The sequence below is a fragment of the Lontra canadensis genome, unplaced genomic scaffold (genome assembly GCF_010015895.1).
Source record: "Lontra canadensis isolate GAN:19392208 unplaced genomic scaffold, GSC_riverotter_1.0 scaffold22, whole genome shotgun sequence".
Taxonomy (NCBI): Eukaryota; Metazoa; Chordata; class Mammalia; order Carnivora; family Mustelidae; genus Lontra; species Lontra canadensis.
The window spans coordinates 5,678,093-5,698,969 of NW_022631016.1; the positions used below are offsets into that span (position 1 = coordinate 5,678,093).

At 46.9% G+C, this 20,877-nt stretch overlaps 1 protein-coding gene across 3 annotated transcripts in view; it reads left to right on the forward strand.

Annotated features, from left to right (window-relative positions):
- The window catches only part of ADCY2 (adenylate cyclase 2), a 401,584-nt gene that overhangs the window by 332,443 nt on the left and 48,264 nt on the right, over positions 1–20,877 (forward strand). For all 3 annotated transcript variants that reach the window (XM_032861855.1, XM_032861856.1, XM_032861854.1), the window contains exons 16-18: positions 7,038–7,175; positions 11,489–11,608; positions 17,553–17,722. In XM_032861855.1, the coding sequence (XP_032717746.1) occupies positions 7,038–7,175; positions 11,489–11,608; positions 17,553–17,722 (428 nt within the window). The remainder of the gene's footprint in view (positions 1–7,037; positions 7,176–11,488; positions 11,609–17,552; positions 17,723–20,877) is intronic.

Genomic DNA, 20,877 nt, shown 5'->3' on the forward strand with positions numbered 1-20,877 from the left:
CTTGATAATCAAAACAATTCAGTTTACCAAAGTAGAAACTAATACGTAAAATAAGAGATTCGCGTTTACATTGTCAGTAAAGTCAGCAATGAAAGTAGTAATACTTGTCATCATACTATTAGGAATAATAAGTACGTGATTACAGCCAGATTTAACACTAAATGACCGGAGTAGACGTACATCTCAGCAACAAATACAAGAGAGTGACTCTAACCAAAAATACCACCAAGAAAACCACCCCCCAAAGCATCTTTTAGAACAAGGATGCCAGGCACAGTACATGAAAATGCTGACACAGGTCAGAAGAGATTTTTCTCTCAATGTGGACGTCTTGGGCTTTGTGTCGCAGAGATTGTGTGCCCGCCCACCGACCCTGTTCCCGGCAGAGATTAAAGCACAAACCTCAAGTCTGTCCTGTGGAAGGAAAGTAGGTCACACACTGGCTGAAAGAAAAGCTTTCTATCCCACAGCAGTGTTTTTCCCTTGAAGTCTATTTTCTCCAGTGCCAATATAATTCTGCCAGCTTCCTTTTGTACTTTCCCACTGTCCTTTCCTTCCTTCTTTTTATTCAGCTTTTCCTTGTCAGTATGTGGGTTTTAGGTGTGTCTCTGGTAAACAACATCTAGTTGCATGTTATTTCCTCTGATCTAGCAGTCTCTCTCTTTTACCTGACAAGTATAACACGTTTATGTGTATTATAATTACTACTAGACTTACTTCACTTTTTCTTTAATTCATCATGTATCTTCTTTGCTGTTACTTTTTTTTTCTTCCTCTCCAGTGTTGTCTTAGATCCATGCAATTTATCTGTTCTCCCTTATTCCCTCTGGTGACTATTTTCTTTTTACTCATTAACTTCAAATGTGTAATGTACCCACAACCAGTGGAGCTCAATAATATCTCCACCTTGTTGATGAAGAATACCGTCCTCTAAATCTGATCATTCTGCCTTCCATTTCATTCTCGAATATGGAAGATGGAATAAGATGATCAGATTCTTGAAATCAGAAACTCTGGAGTTATGCTGAAAAAGGGAAGGTGAGAACCGAATCAGTAAGCTGTAAAAGAGCCCAGAAAGATGAAGAGTATTGGATAAATTTTTCTAAATTTAAACTGTTCTTGTTATTCTTTGTTGCCATCATTCTTACTGTATGTCATTGTCTCAGCTTTCTTCCTTCTCCCAGGACTCAGTCTCCATATTCCCAAAGTATAATCCTTTCAGTGAGACCCTGTGCATAATGTATTCAGCTTTTGTATTTAAACAATGGTCTGGATTTTTTTTCATTGAGTAATTGTGTGTGATAATTTTTCTAATATTGTGAAAACATGAGTCCATATTTTCCAAGGAGAGATCTGGAGGCTAATTGATGTTTCTTGGCTGGTAATATGCCTTCTCTCTGGTGGTTTTGTAGATTTTCTCCTTGTCAGTTATGGGCCATAGATTCCTTGTGCTAAGGTAGAAGTTTGCTTTCATTTTCTTGTCTGGGAGTCAGGATGTCACATCAGTCACGGAGCTCATGCTTTTCTCCAGGTCCACTAAGCAGCTGGTCTGTAGCTCCTTGTATTTTGTTTCTTTCCTGGTCCTTCTGTTCTCTTTTTCTCAAACTTTCATAAGTGTCTGGAATCTTCACTATTCCTTCTGTGCCTCAAGATTCCTTTTATGTTTTTCATCCCTTTCAGTTCTATAAGCTATTTCCTCAGAGCTATCCTATCCTTCCCAGCACAGCTACTGAGTTTTTCAATATCTACGTTTTCATCTCTTGAGAGTCTTTGTGGATCTTTTTAAAAATGCATCTGTTATTTTCTCTTAAGGGCTCATTCATTATGTGCTCTAATCCGTCCTTGATTACTTCAATGTAATTTTGCAGGCTGTTGCAGATGGATGATACGTGAAGGTCCTGTGGTGCTAATTCTACTTTCTATTGTGTCTGTTGATTCTTCCTCTTATGGCCCATAGTCCTATGTGGTTCCTAATTTCTTTTTTATTTTGAGGTCATGTTCGGTGGGACTTATCCTCCAACAACTAGCAGGAATTCGAAGGGCTTTCTCCGGTCTTTGACCCAGTGAATAACCCCTCAACTTGAGGTTCCTATTATGAAGTATATAATATGATTTCAAACTCCTCACCATATTTAGAGTTAGAATTTAGCTAAGTTTATTGGAATTTTAAGACTAGTTTACATGGAGCAGTCTTCTGAGGCCTCTGGGATTTGTTTGTTTGTTCTTTTTGTTTTTGTTGAAGTATAATTAACATTCAGTGTTATATTAGGTATGCTATATAATGATTCAACAGTTCTGTACATTACTCTGTGCTCATATGATCCAGTAATTCCACTATTGAGTATTTCCCCAAAGTAAATGAACACACTAATTTGAAAAAATACATGCACCCCTGGAGCTTCTGCTTTTATTCAGGGTTCTTGGTCTCAGCTGTTCGCCCTTTGCAAACCAAGACAACATCTTCTTTCCTGTGGGCATCAGAAGCCCCCGCCTTAGGTGTTACAGCTTGTGTCCAGTTCTAGAACACTCCTAGGCCAACCCCACAGTCTCAGTCCCTCTAGCAGTGAACTCCTTCTTTGTTTCTGACTGCTAGAGATTTCTCTTTGGAGAATAAGTGACTGATACACATGAAGATAAGATTGTTGAGCTGAAGATAAGATAACATACTGAGCATACCTCTGCTGAGTCCCTGCTCTTTGCTGCGTGCTGTGCCGCTTTGGGAACACGAAGAGGGGTGTGATATGGTCTCCAACCTCAGTCAGCTCTCCATGTTCCCAGAGACAAGTGCATCATCGAAAATAGCATAATGTGGACAGACTGTGGGTGCCACACAGTGGATGGACGGCTGAGGAATGGGGTTCACTCAGGGCTTATGAAAGAAACACGTTGATTGGTAAAATATGACTGACTGACATCAAGAAGCCTTTCTATAGGAAAAGCAAGTACAATTAAAGAATCAAAGTACACATGGCAGTCTCTGTGGCACTAAATGTTACAAGTAATTATGCTACAGCTGCCTGCTGCCATTCAAAAAGACAGTCCTTGAGGGATTAAAATGCCAAAGTAGGTTTTCCTTCAGGCAAATACACAAAAAATGCATGCTTATATGAAAAAGTCACCATTTTTTCAGGCAAGATTTTAAGATGAGTTTTGTTTTTCTAATAATAAAAATGTGTTACTTCCCGTTATCTTTATAGCTTTTTGAAATGCTTTTCATTGTATTAAACTTATTAGCAACATCTATTTCTTTTCAGGCAACTGATTTTATTTTTTAAAAGGACACCAGGGCTCCTGGTGGCTCAGTCAGTTGTTAAGTGCCCGACTCTTGATTTCCGCTCAAGTCATGATCTTACGGTTGTGAGATGAAGCCCCACATGGGACTTCACACTGTGTGTGGAACCTGCTTGAGATTCTCTCTCTCTCCCCCTGTTCTCCTGCCCCCCCACCCACACGCACGTGCACATGTGTGCTCTCTCTCTGTCTAAAAATAAAAATAAGATATAAGAAAAGTAAAAGGATCTAATGAAATTGCCAATGCAATCCGTGCTATAATGATTATGTTAAGTTAGGAGGAATTTTAGAATGAGGGATTACCCATTGTCTCCAGTGCAAGAGGTTCCAAGTGGGGTGGGGGGTATGGGGTAGGGGGTAGGAAGGAAGAAGGGGGAGGAAATATTTTTTTTCCTGTTGTTTTTCCTTTCATCCAAACATAGTATACGAACATTTTATTTTTCTGAAGAGAATCTTCTGCCTGTACTGAATGAAGAACATTGACTTCCATCCACACCCTTGTTAGCCAGCTGCCCTGGTCACTGTCCCCGGCGCCAAACCCAGGGTAGCGTTTCCGTATAAATTTATATTTTTTCTCCTTTTCCATCTGCCACTGCAGTTAGTCCCAGTTCCACATCTGTAAGTGGATGCAGGGGGCATTAACAGCCAAGCGGGTTTCTGGAAGGCCCACAGTCAGCTCGCTGTGATTGGGAGGCCGCGTGCATAGGGCAAGACCCCCTAGTGGTCAAGAAAGGCAGGACACAGGTTTGACTGGAGTGATGCCAGTCGCTAAACCAAAGATCACGTGGAGGGACAAACCTGGGCTCTCGTTTTCATCTGAAAAGCACCTTCTGAATAAATACCCAAATATTCTGGGAGATGGTACCATTATGATGTTTCACTGGGATGATGCAAATTTTGGTAAACTTGTCTTTCCAGCAGAGGTTTTACTCGAATGCTTAACCCAAAGTAGGATAAACTGAGCTAAATGATCACATCAGGATCCAAGCAGAGCTTTTTGCTCAGAGCTGCAGTAGAATCAATGGCCTCCTCTTCCTTCCGACATTTCTTCTCTCCTCTGCTTCCGCAAACATCTTCACCTCCTCCTCCTCTCTCTCTGTTGTGGTTCAGGGCCCGTGTCCCTGTCACCGGCTGTTTCCTTGTCCTGTGGCCAGCGGTGCTGACGGAGTCTCACGCCTGGGACAGTCCTCTTCTTGGCGTCCACTTGGCGACGGGAATGAAGAGAGAAGGCAGGCTGCCTGGAGGAAACACTGCAGTGAAAAGGAGGGAAGATGAGGGGGTTTTGTTCATATTGATAGGAAGAGAGGAGATTTTTAGTCCCTAAAATGTCTCTGAGAAGTATTATGTTTTCTTCATAAATGTAACAAGAGCTAAGGCTTTTAAGTTCCACCCCAGTGCCTGACATGGCTCATTTAATCTCTTACAAGACCAAGGAGTGGAGTATTATTGCCCCATTTTAGAGATGAGGAAGCTGAGACCATGGAGGATAGTTAACCTGTAGAAAGTCGCTCAACTGTGGGTGTTTGATCCTGGGCCCCTGGGCTGGTTCTTACTATCCTAACCACCTGTCATCCTTTGTTGTAGGAGCTCACGTAAGGGCACCGGGGTGGCTCAGTCAGTTAAGCATCACGACTCTTGATTTCGCCTCAGGTCATGATCTCAGGGTGCTGGGATCAAGTCCCACATGGGACTCCACGCTCAGCAGGGAGTCTGCTTGAACTTTTCTCTCTCTCTCTCCCTTTGTCTCTGCCCCTCCCCGCCTCAAGCTAACTCTAAATAAAAAAATTAATTAGTAAGATCGCTAAAAAAAGAATCTCATTTACTCGCATCGTATCAGCATGTGACATACTGTGATGCTTCCAGTTTTGAGACTAGAGCAGACATGTTTTTGAGAATCAAACAGAAAGATGTAAAAGAGGGAGAGAAATAAAGGGGCTGCTTGTTTGCTGGGGAGGATTTGCTGCTTGGGGGTTATGGATGTTACACCTGTTTTACCATCATATTAACTTAGTACAAGTCAGAAAGTTAGGGGATGTTGGCCTTCTCTTAAAAGTTTTGAAATCATAACCTCTTTTTGGTGTTTTCAGGACACGTAGCCATCCGGCCACAGCGCCTTTTGCATGAAGGTGAAAATGTAGATCCCTAGAGAAGTCTTACATACCCTCTTGTCCTCTCAGGGGACCTCTGTGACTGTGCACAGTAGCGCCTGGCACAGGTCGCATGTCATCCACTCCTCAGGACTCTCCCCACCTCTGTCCAGATCATGGCAGCCCCTCCCTGGAAAGGCGACCTTCAGGATGAAGTGACCTCACGCCCTGAAATCCCACAGAGCAGAGTCTGGGCCACAGAAAATGCTGAGGGAACGTTGCCATCCTGTAAATACCTTAGTCCTTTCTCATCTCCAAAGACCTTCTCCAGTGCCCATGGTCACTAACACATTATTCGCAAGAGCCACAAACCAGAGGCCACACAGTGTCCATCCACAGACGAATGGATAAATAAAATGTGGTTACATAGAACAGAATATTATTCAACCTTGTGAAAAGAAGGCAATCTCGTCACATGTGACAGCATGGATGAGCCTCGAGATGAGGCTGAGGGAAATAAGCCGGTCACAAAACACCCATAGCGCATGATTCCGTGTTTATTAGACACCCAGGGTAGTCAGACTCTTAGAGGCAGAAGTAAGACAGTGGTGGCCCGAGGCAAGAGGAAGGGGGGAGGGAAGTTCTTTAATGGTCTAGACTTTCAGTTGTGCAAGGTGAAAAGTCGCAGACCTATGCTACACAACAATGTGAATATGGTTAACACTACCGGACTGTGCGCTTACAAATGAAGATGGCGGGCACCTGGGTGGCTCAGTCGGTTAAGTGTCTGCCTTCGGCTCAGGTCTTGATCCCGGCGTCCTGGGATTGAGTCCTGCTTCGGGCTCCCTGCTTGGTGGGTGTCTGCTTCTCCTTCTCCCTCTGTACTTCCCCCTGCTTGTGCTCTCTCTCTCTCTCTCTCAAATGAATAAATAAAAAATCCTTTTAAAAAAATGAAGAGGGAGAGTGTTCTGCTATGTGTTTTTTAACACAATTAAAAATTTGGAGAAGAGCCTCTCCGAGTGGAAAGTAGCACCCACTGGGTGGGATGAGGTAAAGCCGTCAGCAGGACGCACGCCCAAGAGCAGCAGGTGTTGTCCTGGAGGTACGGACTTCAGTCTGCTTTGGGGTCCCGTGTGTTCTGACGATGAGCCTCCTGCCGGTCTGTTTTCCACATGGATCCACTCAGTGATGATAACGGCTTTATCACCAATGTGATCTGAGACCCAACACATCCCCCTGCATGGTTTAATTAACTGACACATTTTTCCTTAATTAAATTATTCCTTATTATTATTCAAAATAAATAATAATTAGAGATTTAAAATAATAATTATTATCATATCATTATTATAATAATATAATAATATATATAATAATATAACAATATTATTTTAAATCTCTATTATTTATTTTAAATCAATTATTATTTCAGGTCATTTTATGTTTAACATAGAAATTTAACTAATTTGTTCTTTATTTGTAACAGTGATGCCAGCATAATTTTAATAAGGTTTGTGACCCGGTCTGGGCCTCGGGGGTGGGGGCGGAGCAGGGCCTGCTCGTTTGCTCCATGAAGAATCCTGAGGCCTCTGATGGTTTTAAACCTCATGAACAAACTCCATAAAGCAGCAGTGCATTTCCTCTTCTGTCTCCTCCCAGCAATGCAGCAAGAAAGCCTCGGCCTCTCTCCTGTGGCTGTTGAAGTCGTCGGGCATCATCGCGGACCGGCCCTGGCCGCGCGTCTCCCTCACCGTCCTCACCACGGCCATCATTCTGACCATGGCCGTGTTCAACATGGTGAGTCAGGGCTCCCGCCGGGCGCGACCCTCTTGGCTTCTGGTGCCCGACGCGGTGGGACTTTCCGAACTCGGCCGTAGCTCCCTGTGACACGAGTTACCGCCTCTTCAACTCAGCCTCTGCCCGCGGCACCAGCAGCTCCCCTGTCCCTGCTGGCTACAGAGACGACGCTGAACGCCGGCAGGGGAATCACCGAAGACACAGAACCATCGAGATGCAGGGAGTGCCGTGGGACGGGCGGCCCGCTCTAGAGTCTGAAAGGCCCGATCTCCAACGTTAGCTGCCCACCTTTCCAGCTGGGGATTTTCGAGGTGTTCGTTAAACTTCCACAGCCCCCATTTCCACTTCTGGGGCCAGGAGCAAATGATCGAGAAAGAATTCTTGAGACATCTTTGGGGCAAAATGGTGCCTTTACCATAGCGCGGAGACAGGACCCATGGGCAGGAAGTGCTGCACCGGGGTTGGGAGGAGTGACTGATTCTAGATTCTTTAGTTAGTGGGGCTTAGGGATAGCATAAATCCTAAGGAATGTGGAAGCAAGGCTCCCAGGACCTAGAGGGGCTGGCTGCTGCTCAGACAAGGTTATTTACTAGAGTCTCGTAAAACCTTAGGCTCCAGACCCTTCCGCTATAGATCCGTGGGCAATGTGCTTGGATGGTCATTGCTAACGTAGATCTTGAGGGGGTTTATGGTTATCAGAGGCAAGTTACACTAACCAGAGCAAAGCTGTCGTGGAAAAACATGGAAGGAATTCCTGGAGGAGCTGGTAGAGTCTGTGTGCCTCAGGAATCCTGCCGCGAGCCCCCGAGCGCAGGCAAGGTCTGGTCTTGGTCTCTTTCACTCCCCGGCTCCCACGTCTAGGACAGCCCCAGGCGGCTTGTGAATATTTAACCAGTGGTCTCTCTTACTAGATCAGTGTTACCACTCCGGCGGTGTCCTTCAGAAGAGACACATAACCAACCCGTGCACCCGGCAGTCATCATTATTATTCTGACATTATCGCCATCGACCGTAAGGCCTGAGGATACTTCATATTTTGGGTGTTTTACTGGTTGTTTGAACTACACAGCATCATGTCCAGTCCTTGCCTTCCAGAAGCGGGAAATAAGTTGAGGAGGTAGACTATATATATTAAATAATAAACACATAGTTTTTGCCATTTAGCTTTCATTTGGCATAAAGAGATCTATCGAGCATGCGTCGTGCCTGGTGCATTGCTAGATGCTGGAATCCAAAGCCTGTTCCCTGCCTCTGGGAGTTCACGGTGAAGTCCAGGAGACCGGAAGCAGGGTAAACCCTTCGTGAGTCTCCCAGCCAGCAACAGACGTGTGGAGAGGCAGCAAGGAAGGAGGGCAGGGCCGCTGCACTGTGTTCTAGGGGATGGGGAGAAGGAGCTCCCCAGAGGGGGAGGAGAGGTGAGGAAGAGGGGGGACATGCAGCATCTGGGATCAACTAAGAGCAGGTATTTGTGTTCAGAAGTAGTGATGGGCCTAGGCTGAAGGGGATCTCGGGTGTTTTCTCGGCGTCTGTCCTGCCATTCCTGGCGCGTGTCCCTTCTGTGATGCACGTGCAGACTCAAGTGAGGCTGCTGTCAGCGGGGAGCCAGAGCTGGGACGGCCTCTTCCGCTTCACTCCGCCTAGCAATCCGTCTTTAGGAGTCCTGGAAAAGGGGGGCGGGGGTGCCCTTGGCCTGATAAAACCAGGATGTATCACCTAATTTTTTTAAGATAGAACCTACATGGGAAGCAGACCTGATTGCCTGTCAGAGAGAATATTCAGTGGGACTGAGGGCCGGTCACTGTCTGTAAATGGTTGAGGAGCTGAGCACTTAGCAGCAGATACATATATATATATATGAACTGTGTTTCCTTTGGAGAAAAAATGCGTCCTTGGGACCAGAAATACATCTCCCAGCATTGTTTTCCTTTCTCATGGCAAAAGGAATTTGTTGCCAACAGAGGTAGAGAAGTCTGTGCGACACATGTCAGGAGCATGATAGATGACCCTCGAGACAGGAATGAAATGAGGCTTTGCCCCCCTTCCCCCACCCCGTCCTGAGCTGCCTCCAGCAGCCGAGCCGTGGGCAAGGAGGAAGCCAGATGACCTTTTTCTGTCCATCATTTCTATTGATACCTGGTGCTGTGAAATCAGTAGGTCTTTTCCATGCAGACAACCCTTTTGTATTTACGATTTCAAAGCAACATCATAAAGCAGTATGAAAGCCAACATTAGGTAGGGAAAGGAAATCACTATCCCTGGTTATAAAGCTTTCTTATCATTTCTTATTAACCACAGAAGGGGAAGGGCTTCTTAACCAAGCTGGGGTCTTTGGCCACATGTGAAGATTTTCAGAGGCTTGCCCTCCAGCTACTCGGACCGCTGTCCCCTAAGTTGTGATGGCAGGAAACAGACACAGGGTCTCATGTCATGGGCCACACTGATGAAATATTCACAGTCTGAGCACCAGTGGGTGCTGTGCAGGAAAGTGGACCCCCAGGGTCACCCACCCACTCTCTGGCAAGAAGACCCTTTCTGCTGGGACACGGGTGCCCTCCGGTCTTTACCTGGGAACCGTTACATGCTGCTGGCGTGATTTCTGTGCCTTTTTTCCTAAGCCTGCTTGAAGCCCCATCCTGGCGAGGTTTCTGTTTAGTTCAGCATAGCTTTTTAGACTTACCAGCCCTTCCTTTGAGAACACAATTTCCAGATTGATTGAGCCTTGCTGCCTGCCAGTTGTGGCTTCACTGTTTTGTAGCTCTCTTTAGCCCAGGGAGGCTGATCCGGACCTTGGACTCACATTTTAAAAGAAGAGCAGCTCTCTCGTGTGTGTGTGTGTGTGTGTGTGTGTGTGTGTGTGTGTGTGTGTGTGCTGGGGGAAAGCTGCCTGTTCTTCTCAGGTCCCTGGGAAGAAAGTTTAATTTTTCATCCAAAAAATGTTTCCTTTGAAAGTCATAGCCTCACTCTGGTCCCCTTGCAAAGCTCCTGTGATTTTTAAGTGTTCTCTTTGGGATAAAGCAAAAAGGCTTTCCTTTTTTTTCTTTTCTTTCTTATCTTTCTGCTTGTACTGTTTCTTAGTTTTCTGTTGGGTAGAGTACACGTAAAGTAAGATCTGTCGTCTTGCAGTGGGAAGCTGAGTGGCTCCAAGGCCATTCCCACTGCTGTGCACCCACCACGACGAGTCCCAAACAGAAACTCTGGCCCGTGAACCACTAAGTGCCCGCCGCCTGCTCGGCCAGGCCCTGGTACCCTCCATGCTCCTAACCCGCCATGGGCCTGGTCTAGACCCCTGGTGCACGGGGATTGCCAATGTGTGTGTTCCTGGGTCTGACTGATGTCCCAGGGCACGTTTTCCACATTCTTGTTGTCTGGGATGCACATAACCAACAGGGGAGCCCCTCCGTTCACCCTCAAGTTTTCCAGCCGCAGGCAGGCAGCCCTCCGGAACATTTGTCCAGTATCAGCGGCCGTCACCTTCTCGACCTCAGAAAGGGGGGCTATGTGGGCAGAGATGTGAGGGCCAAGGCTGCCCGCTGTCACCCTCCGCCCGTGGCCATGCGCGTGGCCCTTCCACACGGGTCTCCGCATGCGTTGCTGGTGTCTCGTGTTGATTCCAGCCCTGAAATCCCACTGCCTGTACGAGAGAGCCGTTACCTTAACCAGAGCTCACCGTCTGCCTTTTCTCAGGATCACTTTGCCTCCAAATCAGGACCCCATTCCCGCAGTCCTTACTGGCGTGGCCACCCTCCCCGCTTCTGACCCTCGTGACCCCGCGCCGCGGAGCACTCACAGACAGATGCACAAATGCTGACGCCCGTTCCTGCCTCTGGCCCACACAATTCCTTACAATCAAAAAGTCCCTGCACCCAGTTGATGTTCGAAGTGAGACGATGAAGACACTGCGAAAAACAAAAAATCTGAAGGCTCTGATTTCTGGTTATTAAGTTGAATGTCCCCATCCAGGGTGTTGTCAGCCTCAGACGTGATCCCAACCAAGCCCTCCGCCCTGTGCTTTGTACATGTTTAATCTGATATTTAACAGAAGTGTTTCTGTTTTTGTTAATATCAATCGTGTAGGCCTGGAATTCGCTAGAAGCGTGGAGCACAACAATAAATAGCTATTTGCTTCTTTAATAGAAATTCTCAAAGTTCAAACAGGAGAAGATGAAGCTATTAGCATTGGAAATACAGGCACCAGATTGCCCACATAATCCTGCTCACCGGGCAGAAGGAACACGGCCATTAATAATTTAGGCCGGTCTGCTGACTCTTTAATCTCCTGTGCACTAATTCATTGAAAAACATTTTCTTTGCAGTTTTTCCTGAGTGACCCAGAGGAAACAATTCCTCCAACTGCCAATACATCCAACACAAGTCTTTCCGCCTTAAGTAATCAGGCAGCGATTCTGCGGGCACAAAATCTGTTTTTCCTCCCGGTAAGAAGATTTCACTCGTTATTATTGCTTTTGCTGCTTTCCTATAAGCTGTTCGCCCATTCCATGTGGCGGCATCCGGGTTCCGATTGGCTCTGGACCTCACTTTTTCCTCTTTGGGGTCCATAACCTGAGAAAGTCCTGTCTGGCTACACACTGCCAGCCTTCGGTCAGAGCAGCCCTGGCTGGCGACACCAGTGAGACACCTGCAGACGGCTGGTGTCACGGGCAGGCTCTCCCAGATGTCTCTTGCTTCTCTTCTCCCACTGCTACATTTTACACCGGGTATCTCAGCCTCTGACATTTGAGCGTAAGTCACTGACGTTCTGGATTCGCTGCGTAGAGGTTTTGCTCATTGTCCCAGGGGGTGGGTGTCGGCTTCCTGACTGATGATGGGGGGAACCACATCACGTATTTCCGTCCCTCCTGTGGCTGCAGACACTGCACACTGATAATATCCTCCAGTAATTCTTGCCAGCTGACTCATTTCAACCGACGAACAGAAGGGCCAAGATCACAATTTCAGAACTTGCTATCATGTCAGTCTTTTAAGTGAAAAGGGTTAAATCAGTTATTTGCTATTTAGTAACTTTGTTTCATGAATCATTTATGTAAAAACAAAACAAAAAGCGCTGACACCCTCCTGTTCTTCATGATCATCTAAAGTCGCTGAGATCCTTCCCATCTAGTTCCCGTCCCACATCGTCAGTTCCGCGAGTGCTAAAAGAACCATTTGGGGATTGAAGTTGGTAATTTCAATAAGTGTGTACACTGTAAAAATTCCTCACCAGTTTTTTAAACTCCACTAGCTATGGTGACAAAGATTTCCTTCCTCGTTCTTTCGCTGAGTTGTTCCCTTGTTATTTGGCTTTGATTCTTTTCCCCATCTGTCTTCAGTTCCCCAGGAAGCTCCCAGCTCAGAGCACAGAGCAGGGGTGTCTGCTGTGTTTCTGAGAAGGCTTCTGAGGCAAGCTGACCCAAGTCCCTAAGGCTGTCCTAAGCTCTGTCCCTTGTGCATGGGGTCCTGGTCCTCATTAAGGCACTATCATAAGCCCATGTGAGTGTCAGACAGCATCCTTCTGTTTCAGTGATGTGAAAAGTGAGAGACAGGATGCGTGGTAAAGGTTTATTGGCTGTGATCTCACTGTGGGCAACTTGGAGCCGCCTTTTGTGGAGAAAGGAACTGCGGCCCAACCCTTCCTCCCTGAATGCGGGGCACTGGTTTGCACATGGGGGTACACAGGCCCACGGAGGGAGAGAGCATCCCAGGCAGCGTTCACAAGGCATTTTCAAGGGTTTACAGTGACTGTGCATTTTCATAAGAAAGGAGCACATAACTGCCCAATCATTTTTTAAATATCCCTCCATCCATCCATCCAGTGTTTTCGGATGGAACAGCCCACTGTGCTGGCATCAGTAAAAGCTGTAAGTTCATCTCTCTGAATCTCATTGAGGTTAAGTCCCTGTGACATCTTATTTTCAAAAGAAGCAAATCGTTAGAAGCCCAAGGTGGGGAAAAGTAACATTTATCCAATCTTAAAAGATTCTGAGAAAATACACAGCGGACTCTTTAACATCCAGGTCTGTCTTTGTCCACAAGCCCCTGTTGTCCCGGTAGTGAGTCCTCAGAAAGAAGGTTATGATGAGCTTTGCTGAGGAAGCCCCACGTGCCCCAGTGGTGTCTGCACAGAAACTGCATTATTAACATGCTGGAAACATTGTGGCTTCTGCCTTCAGAGATGGGAGGGCACATCAGGAAAGCCCTTGTGGATGTGCACGACTTGGACATTATTTCTCACAAACTCCAACATACGGGTCATCTGAGGCTGACAACATGGTGGGATATGAAGTATACAGTTACAGAACTCGGGATGCATTGGGGGCTCAGTCAGTGAAGCGTCTGCCTTCAGCTCAGGTCATGATCCCGGGGTCCTGGGATCGAGACCCACGTCAGGCTCCCTGCTCTGTGGGGAGCCTACTTCTCCCTCCCCCTGTTCTTGTGCTCTTGCTTGCTCTTTCTCCCTCTCAAATAAATAGATAAAGTCTTTAAAAAAATAATAAAATAAAGTGATAGGACTCTTTATAATGATAATCTGTAAGAGCCACCAAAAAAGCATAAAAATAGACATACTTTTTACCCTGCAATACTAATTTCAGAAATTAATCTCACAGGTGCAAACACTGAGCTACAAAGGTGTTCATCCAAGTGTTTATGTAACGTCAAAACCAAACAAGAAAGTGAAAGGAAGCCAACAACCTAAAAGTTAGAATAAATTTAATTGCTTAAATACATTCTGCTGTTTAGTTATACACAGCCATTACAAACGACGTTGCAAAATAGTTAATGACATAAAAATATATAGTCACACTCCACTATTGAGAAGCATCACTTAAAATCATTCCAAAATAAGTTGCCAATTTTCTAAAATACTAAAACCAGTAATAAATAGCGCACACACACAAAGGCTAGAAACATATACCCAAAATAATCAATAGTGGCTCAAGTTGGTTGTTGGAGTTTATGGGAAATCCTTATTTTCATATTTGTCCTTCATATATTCCCTAATTTGTTTTTTAAAGATTATATTTGAGAGAGACCGAGAACACACATGCGGGAGGAGGGGGAATGGCAGGGGGAGACCCATGGCCGGGCTCACTGTGGGGCTCGATCCCAGGACCCCGAGATCATGACCTGAGCTGAAGGCAGAGGCTTCACTGGCTGAGCCACCAGACGTCCCCATGTATGTTCCCTGACTTCTAGCGTCAGATGTATCGTTCCTATAGGAGGAAGAAAGGTCATTTTAGAATGCCCGACAAAGTCAGCCAGAGAGGATTTTTGCCCTGTAGGCCGTTCGTACCATGTTGGACATCTGTATTACTTCATCTGAAAACCTGCCCTGTGAGGCTGCTCTTCGTGGAACCCCCGTTTTCCAGGGGAGAGCACTGAGGCCAAAAGAGACTTAAGGAAATTACCCAGGACAATAGTGGTGGTTTCTTTGGCATTAAAATGCAAGTTGACTTCATCGATCAGCTTTATCAAGCATGTTAATAACCATATTAACTAATGTTAATTTCCTTAAGATGAACTAATAGTAACAACTGATTTTAGTAATTAAATATTATTTTTGATTAATTAAATGTTAATTTTAAATGTTAATAAATAATGCAATCATTAACTAATATATCAACTATATCAGAATTATATAGAATTGGCTCAGTAGTCCTTACACCCTAAGGGAGTCTGTCTGGGAGCCTGTCCTCGGGACTCTTGCCCACCTGAGCACCCCGTGGCAGGTGCCTTGTCAGTGCAGACGCTGATCTTCAGAACCCCTGGCCTGGCCTTCTCAGCTGTCCCCCTCGTTCACCCACCCTCTGTCTGCAGGCTGCAGACAGAGAAGGCCTGGCCTTCTCAGCTGTCCCCCTCGTTCACCCACCCTCTGTCTGCAGGCTACTTTAATCTGTTCCCAGACCACCTGGTGCGTGACCTCCAAGTGTTCCATAAAGCTATTTAGTAAGGATGGACTAAACGCTACTTCCCAGTAATGTATATATTCTAGGAAGTGTTCCTGAAATGTGAAAACGTTTGTAAAGTCTAAGACTGAATTTTAAAAGGTGAAACCATAGGCACATTTGCATAGGTTTTGGTACCTATATCATGATGGTTATGAAAGGAGACCTGTACAGCCCTCGTCCCCCAGCTGCCGGCACTCACGCGTGGATACACACGGCGGCTCCCAATTCTGCTCCTTCCATTAGGCTGCCCTTGTCGGTCATGTTCATTTCTATGGTTTTCAGCATTATTTTCGTAGCAGCATCCTGTCGGAAACAGAGCCTCCCCGCCACCCCCCCACCAGCTCCCAAGGCAATTTCATGGCTTTTAGGGAGCAGTTCTAGAATGCTCCTGATTACTCTGAAAGACCGCCAGGTTGCAAACCAGGGTCCTCAGACTCCTCATGGAGAAGGCCTTGTTTTCATTTTGTTTCTTTTTTCTTTTTTTTTTTAATCTCCAATCTGTCCCAGAATCATACTTTTGAAAAATATAACAGTGAGTTAGCAGAAAAATGAACTGAAAAAAGACATGAGGAGTAGAGTATCAGGGGACCCAGTGGGGACGAGCCTCCGTGTCAGGCTGCTGCGCACGTTCCCTGCCCCAACCCCTTGGGTGCTCTGGTCGCCTCCAGGCCTGGTGCGTGTCCTGTCATAAACCCCCACACCTGCCGTCTGAGGTGGCTCCTTAGCCATTTAGCAAAGGTAACAGTGGCTGAAATCCGTGGCAATAAGGACTGGCTTCAGAGCACAGACCCCCCTCCCCTGCCTCCTGCTGTGGGGGAGACTGAGGCACCGTTCCTGCCTGCCTCTCACGGTGTCTTCATTCCGTCTTCCCTCTCGGCCAGCCCGAACGGTCCCATCCAGACCCCTGTCTTCCCCTCCTTTCCTCCTCCTCTTCCCTGCTGCAGGGTGAGCGCTGTCAGCCCTGGGGAGAACGGACATCCCGGAGGTAATTCCGGTCAAAGAAAGGAGGCTGAGAACCCTCAGGGCCCCTTGCAATGCAGCCACCTGTAACACGGCCTTACTGGGGAAAGCTTCACCCCTGAAAGGGTGACCCGTTGCCCTGTGACCAGGAGGATTGCTGGTCTTGCTGACATGAAGCTCCCCGTCCCCGTGAGCGCGGGGTCTGTGCTGACACGGAGCACCCTCTCGCAGAGAAGGAAGGGCCTGGTCTCACCAGGGCAGCTCACTCCTCGCCTTGCTTTCTTCCCCAGACCAGGATGGATGCGCTGATATCACTAGCCTTCCAGACAGCTTACTGTGGGTGGCCTTAGCCAGGGAAATAAAAGAGCTCAAGTGACAAAAATAAGCAGCCCGTGCATGGTTTACTCCATATAATGACACGAAAATTGAGTGCCTTACAAGCTGGGCTTTTGTTTAAAGACAGGGTTGATTAAGCATCCATCTGGTCTGTGCTTTATTGAAATTATTAGACTTTATTGCGCGTGGCTCTCCTTCTAGGCACGCTGACAGCAGCTACCCCTCATTCACAGAAACTGGTGCAGCAGAGAAAGGCTTCCTGCGACGGGCGACCTTTCGTTGGGCAAGGCCCTCCTGGCGGGCAGGGCTCTGGGCCCCACGCTCGGCTCACTCTGTTCTGTGACTTAAAAGGAGGACATTCTTCCCCTTGTGTCACAGCTGAAGACACCGTGTCACAGCCAGGTTAGGCCCCTGGCCCATAGAATCCCCACGAATGAGCGAGCCAAGCGAGGATGGCTCAGGGCCGTCCCTTTTCGACGATGCCCGCTGTGGTCAAGAGTGAGTCGCGGCTTCCCGGGGCCACACAGGATGGAGTGTGCTTTCCTCCTCCCATCCGGTTCTTCCCATTTCCCGGGGTGCCTGTCTGCTTCCAGGGAATTCGTGGCTCACCCTGCCCAAAGCCTTGTTAGTTTGTGAAATCCTTCCCGGTGTAGACCCACCGTTTCTCTTGTAATAAAACGCCTAGACTTGCTTGTGGCTTTAACTGAACTACCTGTAATGATTCTGACCCTCTTAGTCAACGAAGAATTGCGAGGCTAGGAGAGATTCTGTGGTCTATGACTTTTTAAATCTATAAGTGGGTACAGATTCCTATTTTCATTTTTGAGAAGTAAAGGACGTCTGCTTGTCAGGACACGCCTTCAAATATAGATGGTTAAAAATCGTTTCCGTGCGGCACTCTGCACAATTACTGCACACATGACACTGGGTCAGGAGACACGGAATGAGTAGTTCTTCCTAAAGCAGAAGTTTTGGGGCATTTACCACTGGGTCAGAAAACAGAAAAGGGCATCTGCTTTCACAGCCGTTTTCATCAGCTGCCCGAGTGAACTTGATTGTGACCCCCAGTTTTACTGCTCACTGCAGCCTTTATCAGCAGAGACCCGGAGTCACCCCCCGATCTCTCTCCCTGTTTCAGTATTTCATCTACAGCTGCATCCTGGGACTGATTTCCTGCTCAGTCTTCCTGAGGGTCAACTACGAGCTGAAGATGTTGATCATGATGGTGGCGTTGGTGGCCTACAACACCATCCTTCTGCACACTCACGCCCACGTCCTGGACGACTACAGCCAGGTCTTATTCGAGAGGTAACCTGCGTCCTCTTCCTTCTTCTTGGTTCTTTCCTGGGACATTGAGAACGTGAGTGTGTTTTGAGTCAACACCTATGAGCAACACCCTTGTGATGGGTCATCGTTGCGTGTGGGTTTCGTTAAAACTGTGGTGCGGGGAGCTGGTGTTCTGTTTTCATTCTAGATTACGTAGAGTTGGTTTCATCGTGTACATGTAGGGGATAGGAAGTAGTTTAGAGAGGTGATTTGTGTTGATAAGCATAACCTTGGGTTTCTCTTCCTCGGCATTGTTCATACTTCGGACTGAATGAGTTCCTGTTGTGTTGGCCAGTGGAGGGCCATCCTAGGCATTATACGATGTGTAGCAGATCCCTGTCCCTACCCTCTTGACACCAACACAACCACCCCCCAAGTCATGACAACAAAGAATGTCTCCAGACACTGCCAGGTGTGCCCCCTGGGGCCAAGTGCCCCCCACCCCCAGCTCAAAACAAATGAATCAACGTACACAAAAATACCAGAAAAGTAAGTGGATATATTCACAAGTTACAGCTTTAAACTACTTTTGGGAGATTTCCTAAACCACCCTTGTGTGGAGAGAGTATTATCAACTGGACACTCTCTCTTCTATGAAGAGACTGACTTGGGAGAAAAGATCCAAATGTGATCACATCCAGCCCTGAGGTTGGGAACATTGGAGGAAGGGTCCTCAAGCCCTTCCTCGGGTTTATAAAAAGTTTCTTGTCATCATATTACTTCCACAAGCTTACAATGAATATTTATCCCCTGCTTGGAAAGAAATGCAATCATTATGATGTTCTCCATCTCACATCTTGATAGCAAAATGTTTTATACCATGCACTAGGTTTATTTCCGGACCCACCAGCCTTCAGGGTTTTTCTATAAGCATGTCGCATAAGCCTCCATAAAGTACCTGTATTTCTTTTAACATAAAATAAATGCCTTAAATATTTCCCTAGATGTGTGGCTCCAAACAGATGGCTTGTGTTGCCCATGCACGGCCACTTACTTTTCCACTGGAGGCTCGGGGTCAAGTACAGTGAGCACCTCACTGTGTGTGTGTTCCGTGCCAGTAAGAGCACTTTCAGAAACACCACGGCAGCACGTTCTCCTCACATAATTTAATTTCCATCATCCTCCACACCGGGAAGCCCTAATAATCTGTAATCAAGCTGAGAGGAGTGGAGTTGCATAATGGTATTAAAGAAAGTTTATGATTCCTTAGCAAGGATGAGAATGAAATCAGGAGTTAATTTCCCAGTGAATTCTCCAATTCACCAAGCAAATGCGCTTTACTGTTTCTCTGCTCTACCCAAAGAACCTGTATCCAGTCCCTCTGTAAATGTGGTGTTACTGAAGTTTATGCACAGCTGACGATGCCGCTGAATTTCCCTTTATTAAATTTGAAGCCTCTGACTATGCTGCACATCCAAAGAAACAGAGGAAATTAGATCAGCCAGTTTCTGATGGAGAGAGAATGACTTCTGGGCACCTGAGACAGACACATGATCTCTGTTTAGAACTGAGCAGCAGCAGAGTCATTCCTTGGTTGAAGAAGAAAAGGAGTGTTAACTTTCAGAGTCCTTTCATTTCCTCCCAAGATCTTTTGTGGGTCTTCTCCTAGTTTTGTCTTTCTAAGAAACTTACAGCCTGAGAGGGCTGACCCGAGACGCCTCGGGGACCTGCCTTCACTCCCACAGAAGCCAGCGTCTTGCCAGGAGGAGGGGTGCACCTGTCTCCCCAGCCTCCTCCTCTTGGCAAGGGCCTGGCATTTCCACACCCACTTCCTACGTGAGCTGCCACAGGACCCGCAGAAAGAAGAGGCATTCCTCCACCGAACAATGACGATTACCGGCAGAGAAACAGAACACCTTGAAATTAACACATCTTCTCAAAGTCCGTTGAATACCCAAATGAGAGACTCTTACGGGCAGGAGTTTGCACCTCCCTCCTGACTTCTCCAGCCTCAGTGTGTGTCTGATGGAACTCTGGAACTCAATGTCAATGTCAAGATATTTTTCCCACCAAACACCTGCTAAGGCTTTCCCCATCCTTTGCCCTGTGTCGATGCGGACACGACTCTTTCCGCTAGGATCCTTAGAAAAATGAAAGCCCCTTGATCTGGGGCAGTGCCTTGAGATGGGACATCCCTAAATCCCACAGCCAGAGGCCCCCTTCAGGGAGGCGCTCACAGGAGCGCCAAGCAGCTTATCGCTTCCTGACTGAGCTCATCTGTGTCACTGAGGATGAGCTTGGTCCTGTCTCTTTTTGGACTTATTTCTGGTCTTTGCATCCTTGTGCTCCCTTTCTACTCCTGGCTTCCTGGTTCTTATCCTGGTCTTCTTTCTGGAGTGTGCGCTTGGCTATGGCAGTGAGTGTCCTTGGTGCCTACCATGGCCTCTGGACCGGCCCCCATGTTGGCCCCAAGCACCGCCAGCCGATCTACCCCAAGTTTCTGCTGAAGACCTAGCAGCCTTCTCGCCCTGCAGAGATGGAGAGTATCTCCCCCCAATGGATGGGCTGGGCTCCATTGTCTGCCGTCTCCTGTTCTATGATGCGATACTAGATAGTCTCAAATTGAGGACAGAGCAGGTCTAACCAGGTACCACTCTGATACCCACAGGGTCTGTAACCATGCCTGCTATCCAGTAAGTAAGGAGGTGCTCGATAAACATCTGTTGGATACATGACTGAGAGCAGGTGCACTCCCAAATAGTCAGAAGGGCCCCAGTACTGGCTGTAACGAAGTCTCACATCATCTTCTTCCCTGAAGACAGAAGCTCATTGACGATGTGTCTTTCTAGGGACAGCTGGAAAGCATCCACTTTGTTTGTAGTCTTATAGTTCAAGGGCAAGGTCCGAGAGGGCGTCTCTGCTCATGAGGCAGTGCCAGGCCATCTTCTGAATACACAGTTGGATGGTGCTATTGTCCTATATGTGAGTTCACTGTGACCCATGTTTCAGGGACTTTTCAGAACCAACCACACGTGACATTGATCATGGACTGGCCAGCAGGACATTTTTTTTTTTAAGATTTTATTTATTTATTTGACAGAGATCACAAGTAGGCAGAGAGGCAGGCAGAGAGAGAGGGAGAAGCAGGCTCCCTGCTGAGCGGAGAGCCCGATGCAGGGCTTGATCCCAGGACCCTG